Here is a 17,148-nt window from a genome sequence, read left to right on the forward strand (position 1 = left end):
TTCACCTGCTTCTCATTCTTCAAAAATGGCGCAAAATTTCCAAAAAGGGACGCAAGAGTTGCCCCCTCCTTAAATCCGCCACTGGAAACAATTGAATAACGAATACTTTATTCTGTAGTTCGTGCGATAGAAAAAAATTGTACCGAACTTGCATGAGTTTTTTGAGGAACAAAGTACTATTTCTTAAAAACCACTTACTTCGTATGTACTTCTTTGTTACTGTACTGTATTGTTCTGTACTGTATAATTCTGTAATGCTTTGTATTGTACTGTATTGTACTGTATGCATTGTACTGTTTGTATTGTACTGTTTGTATTGTATTGTATTGTATTGTATTGTATTGTATTGTTTTGTATTTCATTGCATTGTATTGTATTTTAATGGATTTTATTGTATTGTATATCATTGTAATGTATTGTATTCATTGTATTGTATTGTATTGTATTGTATTGTATTGTAATGGATTTCATTGTATTGTTATGTATTGTATTGTACTGTTGTGTCCTGTATTGTACTGTAGTGTCCTGCAATGCACTGTACTATGCGACACGCTGTATTGTTTTGCACTATGCAGTATGCTATACTATGCGATATGTTGCATTAAATCGTACCGCAGGATATTTTGTATTTTATTGCACTGGGTAATATGTTACATTTCATTGCACTGTTCTTTATGATATTTTTAATATTAGTCGATAGATCCTAACATCAAGCAATTTCATGGATGATATAAGGCAGTAAGATATAAAAAGGCAATAGAAATTTTGATAGGAAACGGGTTTTCATTTAAAGGGCAAAGGCCAGAGAAGGGTTATCTTCTACTTGAAAATTCCCAAAATTTTCCAAAGAAAAGCAACGAAAGCATTTCTTGTCCTCTATCGTTAACCGTAGGACTGCTATGGTTTCTTCTTCAGATGTAGGCCTGTGGACATTGCATAATGTCCAAACGCGAGCTAGGGCAGTATTTTCGAAATATTTTCGGCAAAAAAATAGGAACAACGCGACAGCTCGTGTGATGGGGGCATTTTCCAGCTGCTTTGGTAAATAAGCGGACCAAGGTTTGCGTGAAAAGCGGCACTTATTCTCTTGTTACAGTTGTCTGGTTTTGTTTAAACAATGGTCACTAGCAGCTATCAAAACGACATCAGTGTACCCGATAAAAATTTTTTTGAACAAAAGCCGGAGGAACAAAGGGGCACCTGTCTCTTAAATTGCAAGCGTATGCACACAAAGTGAGCCTTGTTAAGACTTTCTCTGATAAGGATGCACCAGAGAAAATTCAAAGAGGGTGAGCATTTTAGAAATTATCGCTAAGAGTCACGTTTGACCACAAACAATTGGGGACAAACCTTCTGCTTAGTGCAATGAGGACTTCTAAACATAATTCAAATGGCGAGGTGGTGCATATTCGGAATGGAACTTCGTTTAAAATTTTGTAAGCTCTTAAAGGAAGGAGTCCATATGCAATAAACAGCAGTCCTTGGTGCATCAAATCGTCTTGTGATTGTTTAATTATGCTTGCTCGTCTTCTATCCAACGAAAATATGTTCCATATTATTAGTTACAGCATGGCCACTGAACCAGGAATATATAAAATTCTGATTTTACTTATACTCAGACGTCTACTAAAATTGAGAGATAGAGACTGATGGATACAATTTTACTTTTGAAGAAAAATAATTTCAAAAAAGGAAATATCATTAAACATTGGGGTTGATCGGGCGTTTGGGATAAGAAAAATAAAGAAATGCATTCTTCACAGTATCAGAAATTTTGTTATAAGAACCAATAAATTTAAGTTCAGGCTGACTGTTCTTAATTTTTTTCGAAAATCTGAGGCTGGATTGTTCTTAATTTGTTCTTAAATTAAGAGGGTGCCATTGCTAGCTTTTTCGCTCTAAGGACAAATTTGAATATTCACCGAAAAAGCACCCACACATCGCTAAAAATCCTCGATTTTGAGAAAAAACGTTGTTCAAAATTGCAATTTGCAGAAGCTCAGCCTCAGCTTGTTCTTAATTGGTTTTAAACTTTTGACCAGTTTTGAGGCTCGTGTTCTTATAAAATTGTTCTTTAAAAAAAGATTGCATGTAGTTCAAAACCAGTCCAATAGGACTTTTACTTTGCTGCCCTTAATTCCAAGTTCTGAGGAAGGCCATTTCAACTGGATGGGATGAAACTCGTTTATATGCCAAAACGCTTGCGAAAACGCCTTTGCTGACTTCCATTCATTTTGCTGCTCTTAACATTACGCCAAACCTCCAAGATCTGGAGCTTTTGTTCCTTTCAATACGTGTTTATGCCTAGGGACTTGGCTACAGTTACAAATAATAGTTTCAGATATTTCCAAAAAGGCCAGGCACGTTCAACGGACAAAGAATTATCGGTCTGGTTTGTATACTTATCGGTACTAATTGGTCTCTTAAAGAAAGATTAATGATATTAAATAAGCTTCAATTAGCATTAGTCACAACCGGAATTTCACTGAACCAGCGCCATGAAAAGGGTATCTTAATCTGAGGACCCTCCGGCGTTATGTTAAAATTTATATCTAGTTACATTCAACTAAGTCGAAATGCCAGGGGTACACTGTCGGCGTTTTCTAGTTTAAGTAAATAATCCTATTTGGATTATTTGACTTATCAAGATGTCACATTAAGAATGATAACTGAGAAAGCATCCCTAAAAAGTATCATTTGCAGATTATTTCAAGGGAAACTTGCGTTCTTGACGTATGCTCTCCTCTTTCTCAAAAAGGATCAGCGTATTGTTAATCAATACGGTTATTAGTTGGATAATTTGGGCCGTTTTCTTCTATCAAGAGATGCCGCGACCAATGGTGAATAAAGTGAGTCCTCAATATAGCGGCCATCAAAGCTACTGTCCGTTTTACTATTGTTCGGTCCGTTGTCTGTTGTAAGGTGGTTAGTTAGACAAGGCTCTATCATTAGAGATGTCTGAGACGAACTTTATCTTGAGCTGTCTGTAAATGAAAGTGTTAACGATGATCTTTCGAAAACTAATATAGGAAACACAGAGTAAATTTGGCTCTAGCTTCAGTTCTACTTGAGAAAAGGTCGACGACAACAAAATGAAACTATTCTCGGATTCGAGCGATTTGTATCTTCACATTTGGCAAAAATGGATAACAGAATTGGAACCTTCATGTTGAAATTAGTCTGTGCCAAAAAATTCAAATTGTTTGGGCCGTCAGGCTGCGAATTACCCCATTTTTTACCCCAAAATTTAGCTTTCCCTATACATTTCAATGGACTTTGTTGCTGTAGTGAAATCTTTTCAATGCAGCAGCAAATTCCGGTCAAATCTAAAGAAATATCTAAATATTCAAAACAAAGTAACTTCGCGACCGAACGGTCCAAACAACATGAATTTTTCAGTATAGACTAATTTAAGATGACAATTTCAATTCTGAAGTCGATTTTTGAAAAAGATCCGTAGAAAGCGAGATACAAAATTGATGACGTCAACTTGAATCCATCGATAACGGCAACAATATTCTATAGATTTCATTAAGTCGCTATAATCAAGGACCATATTTTTCAGGCAAAATGCAACTTTTGCAATTTCCTACTTTACGTTGCCACTAAAGGTTAGAACCCCGCCTCCCTTGAACTAATGCTGGATTAGCATTTCTATCAGTTGTGTATCAAAAATTCAACATTGACTCTGGGGAAAGGGGAAGGTTACTTTGAAAGGAAGAGAGAACACCAACCTTGCTGGACAAGTCTAAATCCGGGATTATAAGTACTTTCTAGAGACCTGTAGCCTACCTGTGAGTTGACCACTCGCAGCTAAACACAAAGATTTGAAGATCAATACGTCCGGAAAAAGCAACCTATGCAAAAAGGTAAGCTGGGCTTAAAGGTCATGCAAAGCATTTACCAAAAAACCAGGCTCAAGAAGAACAGCCTCAATGTGACGCCCGTATGTCAACGATTCAAAGAGAGGTCATGTCTATTGATCTGCTTAATGCGAAACCCCTTTTAGAATGTCTTCACCGCAATTTAAAACTGTTTGTGGCAACTCCCCCTGTTAAATATGAAAGTAACGACGGTCACTTTGAAACTACATTAGGTCACAACTCAGTTAATCTCCCATGTACACAGCGAAAGGCGGGATGTAAAGCCTGCGGTTGAGTCAAACTTTGTACAATTTTATCATAATTATCATGGCTAAATAACCAGACCGATAAAGCAAAGCCCTTGGACAAAAAAAATTCAATAACAGCAAAATGCACTTCTCTTTTCTATGGGCAGCTCCGTTTTGGCAAAAATGAGAAAAATTGGCGAATATTCTTGAAAATTGGAACATTGGCTAAATAAAATGACTCCAAATAGTTACGAAAGGTCAAATTGCAATAAAGGGACATGTTCTTACAATTACAGAAGAGAATTAGAAACACGATCAACCATCGCCAGCAAATTGAAGAATTCTCCTGGAAGTTTTACAAAGGGCAATTCACGCTGGTAAATAGCGTACGAGATATCCAAGAATTTCCAGGGATTTTAGATAAAACAATAGGATTTCTACCGAAGGTGTATGTGATTTTCACGAGAGAAACGTTAACTGTTTGAAGATTATTTTTGAGTCTCTTAAACAAGACAGAGTTTTCAGGATTCTTTAGAAATACTTTTTGGAAAAACCTCCTCCAGGACCGTTCGTCTTGGGGGTCTGGAGGGCGAGGTGCAATTATTCTACCCTTCCTACGGCATAGTCTTCTTAAAGAACTACCGCGTCTCAATGATGCACTGACACCTCATTACGCTTTTGTGAGGTTAGTGGGTCAATGGGATAGAAGATTATTATAATAATGTTTGTCTGTCCGAAGCAGCATGGATTGAGCAATAATACAGCCATATTTTAAAGACACAAATGAAACAAAATGACACAAGAACCAGCCGATTTTTGAATGATCAAACATCTATATTGTGAGAAGTAGGGGTAGAAGAGTCGAGCTGCAATGGTGATACAATAACTGAGTAAAGTAGATATGGATTTGAGGGCAAATCTTTTATATCTTGGTCACCATGAAGATTAGAACACTAATGATATACTTCAAAAGATAATAATCAAAACATAAAAAAGGCTCTGGTAAATTTTTCGAGCACCGTTTAGGGAATAACCATCATTAAGAAACAACTTTAAAGATTGTTTCGCACAAATTGTGATCACCCAGGCTATGTGGCTATATCTAGATTGTCTTTATTTGATGCTGAAAACCCGGCTCTTTTCGGAAGAAAACGTCAGTTTTCCTTTGACTTAAGGGAATTTGATTAACTTTGATTTTCTCTAAATTCTCTGGAGTAAAAAATACCGAAAGTGTCTTTCAAAGCAGATAAGATGAGAATTTTACATACCGTCCTTCAATGAGCGACCACACAGGTATAAAATTCAGATCCAACGCCACATTTATTCTCACGAAAACGTTATTTTAAAGTTATCAGCTCACTTTGTCAATAAAATAAGACAGATGCACTGGCCTCGTTTGAATGTTTATGACCTCGTTTTAAATTGCCGCCTCGTAAACCATATCAGTGAACCTATCGAACATAGTTGATTCTCTGATAATGCTGAAACAGCTATAAAAAGAGTTTCATTGCGGTTTCCAACCAACGGAAGAAGCCAATACGTCCCATTTTGCAAACCGTTTATTTCAACAACCACAACCACATCGAAAAATAGGTAACTAATGTTTTGACCAAGAAAAGCAAGCTAAAATTAGCAAATTACAATACACGAATTGATAAACAAACGATGAATGCTGATGATATAGGGTTCAAATGAAAAATATTCACAAAGGTTATTCAAGGCACTTTTTCTAACTGCTATAGCAACGGGCTCACGACAGCTGCGCAGCAGCTAGGCCTGGGTTTTTTTAGTTTTATCGTAAACCGGGCGATAAAATAGAAAGTAAATATATAAAATTACGCAGCTAATGAATTCTCTGCATATCTTGCTTCGAAGCTTGAACTCTCTCAGGCGCAAATCAATCAGCAAAAACTGAAAGAGGGGGCAACCTCGTTTTAGCATTTCTCTGAGGTAAGCCTCGTTAGACAAGAGTGACGTAGAAAATTTAAGAAAGACGGGTGGTAGCAACTACAGGGTTTCCTGTCATTGTTGGTCGATATAAAAGGAGAGTAATTTCATTGAGACTGGGCAGTTACAAACGTCTAGCAAGCAGTGCTTACCAGGAGCTAAACGGCAGAGTAACAAGCAGCCACAGTATCGTCCCTCAAAGAGGCATTGGAGGTTGTGCCATTAGGACCTAACAGGCTTGTGTTACAAATTGAGATATCAAGACGATCAGCGTGGTCTTAAAGCAGAGCTCGGAGTCGAAATTTGTTGACGGAAAGAAGAACAGCACCTGGCGCAAGTATGCCCCGCTCACTTCTTGCACTGAAAGACCGGTATGAAAGAAAAAAGATTGAAAATGTCTCTTCAGACGACCAAGAGGAACAAGAAGTTGATGTCGAAGGTGAGGCGTTTTTCTATCATCCCATACTTTGAGACCTCTAAGGAAATGTAACTGCCAAAACGTGTGTTGTTGATAATTAACATTATACAGACATAAAATGGCCAATGAAGATCTCAAAGTGATTAAGCGCGCTTTTCTATCAAAATAAAAAGCGACCTCCACTTTCAGAATTAGCGACGTCTAATTTCTGAATTAGCGATTTCGAAATTGAACATTTCATTAGAAATAAAGAAAAATTTAGTCAAAAGTTCCCAAATTCCGTATCAGTAACTGCATTCACGAAAATCAAATGCTGGAACTTTAGCAACAAAATATTAATAAATATCAAACATTTTGATGATTCGATCGACCCTAAAATATCCATTGAGCCACCACACTCCTTGACATGGTGGGAATTTCATGATAATTAAAGCTCGTTAAGAAAATTGGCCAGTTAACACACAAACAAATTTAGTCCTTTCTTTTTTTGTCTAAATACGCTAAAAACGTAGACACTAAACCTTTCAGAAAATACGAACAAACTGTGTAGAATGGTCGAAAACAGTCCAACCTTTACTTTTTATATGTCCCAATTTCGTGTATCAAGGCCAAAGTATTCAATGATAAATTCAGTGATCTGTGTGCATACCATTTTGACTTAGTTTCGTGGGTTTGTTACCATAAGATCTGTTGTATATGAACATTTTGTCTTCGGTGAAAAACTTGCCTTGAAATTAACTGAAACTCAAATGAAAATATCAAGGGGCCTATGAATCTAATCACGCCGTTCTTTCATTGGGAATTTTCAGTTTCTTTCAACAATTTCTTCCCTGATTACTTTATTTTTCAAATTTTCCTCTTGCTTGTATTCTATGAGACAGATTTGATGGCCTGCTTCTTTTTTTGATTTAACGCTTTTGATAAGAAGTACCAAGCCAAATGCATTGCCGATATGTTCTCAATAAATCGACAATCAAAATATCCCACGATTGAAATTCAAACGTATCTATCTTAACCCTTGTTATCTATCCCATTTCAATCTTATACAACTTTGCCAGAGCCTTTTGAACAGCCAAATGTTGTCAGCCTAAAAGCACACCATCATTATTAAAGCTGCTTTATCCCTTAAATTGTGACACGTGTATTTCGAAGAGGATCGAACACCACCTATCAAATAAAGACTTAAAAAGTTTACCAGCCTTGGCTTTGCAATTAGTTGCATTAGTATTCACACTAATGATCAGTATAAGCTTCCTCTTTGATATTTAATATGTCACTATTTCACGAACAATACAGGTGCCTTATTAAGCAGAATGGTGTCGAATACATGTGATAAAACGTCATATGCTTGCGAATAGTGGATGTCCTTGCATTCATGTGTGTTCAAAAGGTCCATTTTGAAGGTTGAGACACAGTACTCATCGTTTACTGGGTCAAGAAAGGACAGCAGCAAGCTAAATAACATCCATTTAATCTACTAGTGCAAACATACTTCAGAATGGGAATAAGAGCCAACTCAAAAGAATGATTGCCTTATCTAAAAGCTGCCACCTTGATCAAAGTACACCACAAAGCTTAAAGCTTTTCTTAAACAAACAATAAGACACAAGGGCAATGATATCGAAAAACAAAGATCAGTGCCAATTAAAAAGATAACGTCGGTTTCATGTGAAATTGCCTGAATTATTTGCAAAACAAACAAAAATGCATAAAAGGTGAAAATTATCATTAGAACTTCTGTCACTTTTTGGAATATAAAACTTCATATATAATTGGCTAACTGCAAACCTCAAATAGTGAATAATTCAAAATTGCCTGATGATTGCACTGATTAAGCAGAAAACTCAGAGTTACAACCTTGAACCGTCCTGTTTTGATATGCGCAAATGCAAAATTGATATCAGACCAGTAAATAACATTTTCAAGAAATATAACTGAAATAAAGTTGTAATTAAATTCAAATCTAAATGAAATAAGACAAAATAAAAACAATATTATAAAATAAAATCTCGAAACACATCTAGCTAAAAAATTACACTACAAAATATAATATGATGTAATATAATATAGTTTAATATAATAAAACATAATATAACATAATATAATATGATATAAAATAATATAATATAATATAATATAATATAAAATAATATAATACAATATAATATAAAATAATATAATATAATATAATATAATATAATATAATATAATATAATATAATATAATATAATATAATATAATATAATATAATATAATATAATATAATAAAATATAATATAATATAATATAATATAATATAATATAATATAATATAATATAATATAATATAATATAATATAATATAATATAATATAATATAATATAATATAATATAATATAATATAATATAATATAATATAATATAATATAATATAATATAATATAATATAATATAAAAAAAATAATACAATATAATATGATGAAAGAAAATATCAATAAAAATATAAATTAATATTATAAAACAGTACAATATTAGTAAGATCCTTTAATTTCTTACAACCCTCCGTATTCTCTAGTTACGAGACTGGAGACCAATGACTCACTTGTGGTACTGTGGACATTTTTCATGAATCAAATATAAAAATTTTTCATCAATATATTGCGGCCACTCTATCTAAAACACTTGACACTCAGAGCCATTGGCGCTTTAGAAAGGTGTAATGGGTATCTTCTAGCCATTTTGAAGATAGAATAAATACTCATAAAAACCAGAAATTTCACTAGAAATTTCCAATACTCAATGTGTTTTAAACCCTTAGCTCAAAGTAGACACGATCGAGAATTGGTTGTACTTTGCCCAAATTAGGCCTCAACTTTGAGATTTCGTTGAGCATACCAACTGAAATATGAAATGTAACCAGTCTAGAGATCTTCAAAAGGCAAATAAAACAAATTGCGATTCCATGCACCTGCAAATTATGCACCCAGTATATACCAAATTTAGGATACATCATATAGATTATATAGCTCATCTTAGTTTACGACTTAATATATAAATATATTTCTTTATCTTCTTGCTGTGTCAGTTGGTATTAATTAGCTTATCATAATTTATTATAATTAAGCTAGAATTTTATCCAACTTTGAATAAAGTATCGAGAAGACCTGTTTTTGAACAGAAGATTATTACGGTTGACATTATCCCAAATATGCACTTAGACAAAGTTTTGAGTATTGAGCTTATGATAAACGATAGATAAAAGAAGCTGAGAAGGTGCTTTATTTGAAATAAACATAACAAGCACTTAAACGGTGCTGTGGGTTTAATGGATTATGTAGAACTACTAGGTGAACATTGGACTCAAAAAACGGAAGAAATTAAAACGGGAAGTACCAAACGATAACTCGCCGCCACAGCAAACAAGCAATGGCTACGCCCAACACTTTCGTGCAATACGTCATCAAAGTGAAAGTTTGAAAGGTCTAGAAATTTGTTTAGAAACATTGTAGTAACAGTTTGTGATGTGTATTCACTCGCAGGTTTTCTTTTCAAGGCTAGATGTGCAATTTGATATAAGTCCTTCTCTTGGAAACTGAATTTTATCAACTTTTTGTGTCTGAAAGTTATCTTCAAATTCTTGGAATTATGAAATTTCTATGGAATGAGTAACAAGAAAACATCCTCTCAAAAGCTTTGTCTAGATCTTTTAGTTAACAGAGCTGAAGCCCCGGTGTTGAAATTTCGCACCCTCGAAGCCCCTAGTTCAATGTTAATATATTTGTCTCTGAAATACGGAAGCTCTAAGCTCTAACTTGAACAGGGATTTGAAGGGAGTGCCGCATATTTATGCTAACAGTTGTGTGTTTTGGTATTTGTCTTCAAAACTTTGCCCAGGATAGAACTCTAGGAACGAAACATCGAGTAGACACGATGTTTCTGTCTAAACTTTTACTCTGACCTCAGTTAACTTCTGCAAAGGTGATTACCGTATAAATTTCTAAGATCGAAAGCGAAGGTTTCGCACGTGTTACAAAAGTATTTCTATTTCGATAGGTGACTATGGATGTGAATTCACAAGACATCAGGGTTGTGCAGTTGCAAGAGATGAAGCCAAGATGCCATCACAACATAAAAAAGAGAGCACATTTAACGGCGAAAAAGAAAACTCTTTTGGTGAATCATTTAGAAAAGTCAGAATTATTGGAAATAAAGAGCCTGACAATGACGAGAGAAAATCAGAGGCTGAGAAAAAGAAAGAAAGCCCGGAATCTGGAGGGAATCAGAGCTCCGAAATCTCCTTTAAAACTCCTGTCTCTGCAATTGAACTCGGAACATGGCCCAAGCCAGTTCGCTGTCAAAGCAGAAGAATGACCGTTATCAACAAGTACCATAATCTGCAGTCAAAGCCTTATCGTCCATGGGAATGTGACAATGGAAGAGTGGAACGACATCCAGTCCGTCCAAGAGCATCTCTGCCACGTAACGGGTTCTTTGCAGAGTTTGGACATCTTGGATTCCGAGAACACTGGCGAAGAATGCATCAAGGAAAAGCACCTGGCTTCGAGGCAGAGAGAAAATGGATGTATGACCATGGTTTGCCAGCTGTCGATAATGCTGGTTCATTTGGAAGAAACTGGGTACTAAGTGGTGGTATTTACTCTGGATACCTCCCACCGTACCGAGCCGAGCTTCTTTCATACCCACATGAATGCTATTCATGTTCTGCGCCTAGTCGACTTGGCTGCCTAGATGCATCAAAGAAAAGTGCAAGTAGATCCTTTGAAAAGCAAATAGAAATGGCAGCTCAGAAATTTAGACAATCATTCCAAAGTGTAGAACAAGCCGAAGCTCAAAGTACTGGAATGAAACGGCCTCTAATCCAAAATGACCAAGCCACAAGGAAACGAGGCGTCGGCGTTTACTGGCCTGGTACATCAAATGAGAAAGCGGGCATTTCACAGCTCAAGGCCCAGAGAACAGAAAGCACATCCCCAACGTTTGATTGTGTGACTGCTGAGAAAGCCAAGGAAGTGCAAGAGCGACCATACAGCTGCACCATATGTGACAAGAGCTTCAAGCGTAGATCCAGCCTGGCTACGCACAAGTTCATTCATACTGATTTGAAGCCACATGTGTGTGGTGTTTGCAATAAAAGATTTCTGCGAAAATCAGATCTGAAGAAACACGGCCTCATGCATAGTGGAAAGAAGCCCTACCAATGCGAGAAATGTGGGCGCAGATTTAGCCAATCATCGAACATGCTGACGCACCTCCGCAGGCACATGGGGATAAGACCATTCGAGTGTGGGATATGCGGAAGGTCCTTCTTCAGGAAAGTCGATTTGAAAAGGCACGAGGGAAGACATATGGCAAAAAAGCTCAAGACAAAGTCTGATGGAGAATAATTCAAAGAGGTACATATCAAACGATGAAATACTGTTTACATTTCACAAATATATGATTAAAGTAATGCATTGATTTGAAATCAATATGATCTATTTAGACTAACTAGAAGGCTTACTTTGAAAATAAGCATAACTAACTAACTATATAACTGTAATCATACGATAAATCTAGCAACCGTAGAAAAACTCTACCTTAAGTTATCCTTTAAACAAAAGCATTCTTGTTAATTGACAAAATGGTTTATCCAAATGCTGCTTACGTTTGGTATAATGGAATAAATAAGGATACATTTTAAGCCCTACTTAAATTTCGTTTTAGGAAACATATTTTTTTACTTTTATGGAGCCTTTCTTCTTTCACCCTACATATTAAAGATTGTTGTTTAAGCTGCAAGTTCAACATGAATTTAAAGAGCTTCATATAATGCATATTCATTGGAAATGTCCTTTTTGTAAATATCAGGCAAAACATCATGTTGTTTAAAGAGCACAGATTTCTGAATAATAATTAGTTCTATGAAAGCAGCATTCAAACTCTACTTCACAAGCAATTTTTAAAACATTGTTTAGGCAAAGCCTTGAGATAACATTGTCAAGCAACATTTTGAAACAACGTTTTGAAACAACTTTTTGTAGCAACGATTTGAAACAACTTTTAGGGACGGATCTCAGAGGCAAGGTGTTAGACATTGGTTGGATTTTGGTCCCCTAGAAAATGACAGAAACGTCCAATTTTTCAAAGTCCATTTTGAGCTTTACTAAAAAAAAGATAAAAAGGTAAAAAGTAAATATTTTGTATCCTCTGAATACTACTGACTACCAAAAGGTCTTTTTACCGAATAAAAGCAAATTTCGCCGAATGACACAAATATTGAGAGATGTCGCACCAACCACAAACGCCCCCTTCCCCTCCTCCCGATAGGTCCGTCCCCGCAACTTTTTGTAGCAAAGTTTTTAAAACCTCTTTGTAGCAAGGTTGTTAAATAGCTTATTTTTAGTAACATATTGAAACAATGGCAACGTTTTGAAACAACCTTTTGTAGCAACGATTTGAAATAACTTGTTGAAACAGTTTGAAACAGGACAGTTAATATAACTGATTGATAAGGCATTTTGTCCTAAACGTAGATAGTTTTAAATGTGCATTAAGAGAGTACGCAGTAAAGTTGTATCCTTCGTATAAGAATAGATGTGTTTATATTTTCAGCTAGTATGAGATTAATATGATTTTGATGATCGACTGATGACAAGAGTATTTTGATATTTTGTATTTTTATAGCTATCCGTGATAATTTCAGTGACAAATTTTGTTTGATTTCTGCTTTCAGCATCTTTACTGTGAACCCTTATATAAACTCAACGGTGTCTCCCATTTTCCATGTTGTTCACTGAAATAGCTTAACAGTACTATGGAAAATCCCCACAGTCAATCCAGATAGATCTTTCTGGCATCAGGGGTACCAGGGACACTGAGGACGAGGAGAGGCCTTCCCCTCTAACCCCACGATTTTTGGGAATAAAACAAAATTTATTGTTGAGCTATCAATGGTTCTAGACGTCTAGCAGTTACGTACAAGTACTATGCATGTGCTTGCGAGCTAAGATTTCTTACTACAAAGGAGCCAGACAAAAGTAGCTACAAAAACATAAAGGGAAGGGGATCAAAGCTGACAGGCCTAGAAAGAGCACAACACGTCTCAACAACAAGCTGTAAGTGATAATGAGTTTGTTACATATTAATGCGCGACTAGAAACTTTGTTGATAAAGACTGCATTTGGTAAAAATTCAAATATACTAGATTGTATATACTTAGAATAATCAAATCATTTATTCTAAAGCCTTCTGGGCCCCAAGATCAAGATTTGATAGGTTTCATGAAACAAGGCACTTTTTGAGTTTGCAACCAATGTTCTCTGTTACGCGACCTTTACCAAAGTAACACTGATATTTAGATAAGGTATTACCAGTACTATCGTCGAATACACGAGAGAGGCATTGTGAATGAAGGACCAAGGTTGTCTCATACATTAAACCAATAGTAAACCAAAGGATCTATTCCTACTTTTATAATGAACTTGGCTATTTTCATCGAAATGTTTAGTACCTTGCTTACCGAATAATCAATACTGGTACCAAGATGATACAAGACTTAGCAGGGATAATAAAACCTTTCTTTGCATAAAAAAGAAACAAAGGCCTATTGTCTAATATATAGAAACGTCAATTGAGACTCGAGGGGCCTTTGAATCTTGCTTAAACACAAAAATGGCCCTGGTTTCAGCTGCTTTCGGTAGCAGGGAGTACTGAATTCGGCTTTAAATTTATGGTCAGTAATAATTTTACAATGGTTTCACAAAGGTCCTGGTAACATAGAATTTTTCATCCTAGGACTGGAAGTCCAACCCTCCTACCTGTGGTGAGAAATTTCATGATTACTTGTACAGTAATCAAGCGCTTAGAAACTCTGGGTTACCACTATGCCTGTACCACGAGCAAAAAATAAAATTAGGGAACCAGAAAATTAAGTTTTGTTTCCGTCAAAAATATAAATGTTTCTCTGTTTTAGTCATAGATCAAGACCATGGTGCTAAATGCGATTCGGCAAATTGGCGGTAGACCATAATCATTAAAGAGCGGTTGTTAGCAAACGAGAACGGCGTTGACTAAAGTCAGCTAAAAAGGGCCCAAAAAGAGGTATGACTGCAAGAAAAATGGCTGCAAATTCACTGTGTTAAGAAAGAACAATACCGTTTATCTGGCGAAACAAAGTCGCCTCAAAGGAAAAACGAAACCTAGAAGAACGGTTTTGTTGACATTGATGCAACATCCGTATACATTTAGCCACAGCCATGAAAACATGGTGGTCATACGGTCAGAGGAACGATGAAGAAGGCCGTTGCAAACAAAAGAAAGTTTTTGCGGAGCATCCAAACTCCGTTTTACTCTTTTAATTTTCTGGATTCTATATTTACCCCACCACACCCAACCCCACCCCCTCCCAAAGGTGCCATTCATGATATAGAAATGACCGGGGTAAATCTGCCTTTAAATGACACAACATAAAAATCACTAGCAAAATAAACAAAAAGTCAATTTACAATAACACGATCCTTCAAAAATTAAAGACTGAACATTCCGTACATACAAGAAGTGCACCCAAAATAATTGCACAGAGATCCTTTGTCAAATCTCCTAGAATGCTCCCTCTCAGGTATTCACCAAAAATGTTCTACGTATGTGAAAATCCAACCTACAACTCGTCTAAAATGTTTCAATATAATTTTTTTGGTTCCATTTACTCTTCCTTTATTCAAATTATGAGCGTAAGAATGTTTTATTAAAGACCTTTACACGCCAAAATAACAGCATCTACGCGAAAAGCTATCAAGCCATAGATTAAAATAGAAATCTTTTAGCCAACAATAGTTGTGTTTACAACATTACGTGACCGTAGCGCCTAGTCAATGTACACGTGTAAAATAATGCGCAGAAATGCCCGATGAGAAGTGGCTTTTTTGCTTGACATAAGTGAGCGATTCAGTAAAATTTTGTAGAATGAACTAGTCTTTGGTCAGAATGCCTGCCAAATTACAACCAATCAATTCAAGATTGGTACGCTGGTACAAAAACCTAATGCCTAGGCCTCCTTTAATTTCAACCTCAGTAGAAACAAATCCCAAAATTCGTTTACTTTTCATTTGCCCTCTCTCAAGTTCCTTAGCAAAAGCTTCTTTGGGAAATGAGCAAATCATTTTATTTTCTTGTAAATTAATGTCGTCTAAGCGTTCAAGTAAGAAAAACAAATTAATCGGGATCTAGACTTATCCCTTATTTACCTATGAATTTGTTTTGTGTTCATATGGAAAAGCTGGCCCGGCTACAAAATGTCGTCAAGACGAAATGGCGTCCCGACTTGGACCCCTTAATCTCATTATGCGAAAACTTAATAAATCTTTTTATCTTGAAAACCGGGATGAGGTTTTTCAATATAAACATGCTCGAAGCCCTATCGCTTGAAGATCATCCCGGTAGGTGGGATGAATTTCATCCGATGAACAAGCCCGAATGTGGGGAATTAGTCACCAAAAGAACAATGAAAGAACTTACGTCGTATCTCTTACGAAGTGAAGCGACAAGGCCAGCGATTTGACCAATGATTGTCAGGTCGTGTTGGAGGTCCTCCAGATGCTGTTCAACGTTGATTGCACCAGGTCTTGGGCTGGAAACTAAGAACGATCGGGATAAGAGGAAAGGGAATCATCACCATTACATGTAAGGTGAGAAAAACAAAGCTAATAACAATACTTCTAACAACAGAAAATTGCAGACAATGACGTTTTTCAAGTAAATAAAATATGTCTCAGGGTAACAGTGACGTAAGATGATCTTCCAGACGGGGTTGGAGGGTCTAAGTAGTAAATAGAAAAGGGATGATGACATTGGTGAAGATAAATTTGGGGGCTATTTCACCTACTGATAGGCGATTTTTCAACAAACTAAGGGTTTTGTGAACCAACTGAAGAGTTGCCGACCAACTTATAAAGAATTGGGGGGTGTCATACCCTCTATAACCCCCACTAGCTACGCCTCTGAATGGTAAGGAGTAATAAAACAGCAAGTAGCGTAGCATTGAACTAATTTAAATTTATTTTGAATTTTAAAAGAAATACTTGTATTTAAAAGATACCTGATACAACTAATACAACTTTCAAACACCTGGCTAGACCCTTCGCATTCCCTCCCACAGAAATGCACGTTTACCTTCACACATCGGAGTCGAACCTTCCCACAGAATTGCACGATTACCAATAGAGGTAATTCCAGGTATAACTCACTGCCTTAAATAATCTATGCAACAAAGGAATATATTAAAAACAACAAAACTTTTATATATTTACCAGGATGCGTGTATTTGATCGTTGTTGTGTTTTTACTGTCCATGTTAACAAGAATTCCAGAACCAACATCAAGAATGTCCACTTCAGCTACGGGGACGCACCACTTCAGCCGGTATCGTTTCTTCCCTATAAGGTTTGCTGCATTTGTCCTAAAGATTTGCATTCAACGTATTAGCGTTCTGTTTGTTTAATTACAGCGTTCACATCATCAGAACAGGTTTCAAAAGAAAAAAAATTGAGTACAACAAACTTGGTGGCTACACGGCTGATGATCAGAGAAAAGACCGTTGAAATAAGGTTTATCAAAACCCATAAATGTTTTCATTATTTCAAAGTTTCTTATTTTCAATGGGGTCAGATCCATAAAGAGGTGCGAAGACTTCTAAAG

The 17,148-nt window shown here is 36.0% G+C and overlaps 2 protein-coding genes across 3 annotated transcripts in view; one reads left to right on the forward strand and one right to left on the reverse strand.

The window, feature by feature from the left end:
* LOC135687951 (uncharacterized) overlaps nt 1-17,148 on the reverse strand; it is a 64,013-nt gene that overhangs the window by 27,084 nt on the left and 19,781 nt on the right. For both annotated transcript variants that reach the window (XM_065204585.2, XM_065204584.2), the window contains exons 15-16: nt 16,761-16,909; nt 15,970-16,088 (exon numbers count right to left, since the gene is read on the reverse strand). In XM_065204585.2, the coding sequence (XP_065060657.2) occupies nt 15,970-16,088; nt 16,761-16,909 (268 nt within the window). The remainder of the gene's footprint in view (nt 1-15,969; nt 16,089-16,760; nt 16,910-17,148) is intronic.
* Nucleotides 4,607-14,559, forward strand: LOC135687953 (uncharacterized). The gene is made up of 2 exons (XM_065204586.2): nt 4,607-6,497; nt 10,510-14,559. The coding sequence occupies exons 1-2, from the start codon at nt 6,398-6,400 to the stop codon at nt 11,859-11,861; spliced, it is 1,452 nt and encodes a 483-aa protein (XP_065060658.2). The 5' UTR covers nt 4,607-6,397; the 3' UTR covers nt 11,862-14,559.

This window comes from Rhopilema esculentum, chromosome 19 (assembly GCF_057945365.1).
Source record: "Rhopilema esculentum isolate cy_ngs chromosome 19, ASM5794536v1, whole genome shotgun sequence".
NCBI classification, from domain to species: Eukaryota; Metazoa; Cnidaria; class Scyphozoa; order Rhizostomeae; family Rhizostomatidae; genus Rhopilema; species Rhopilema esculentum.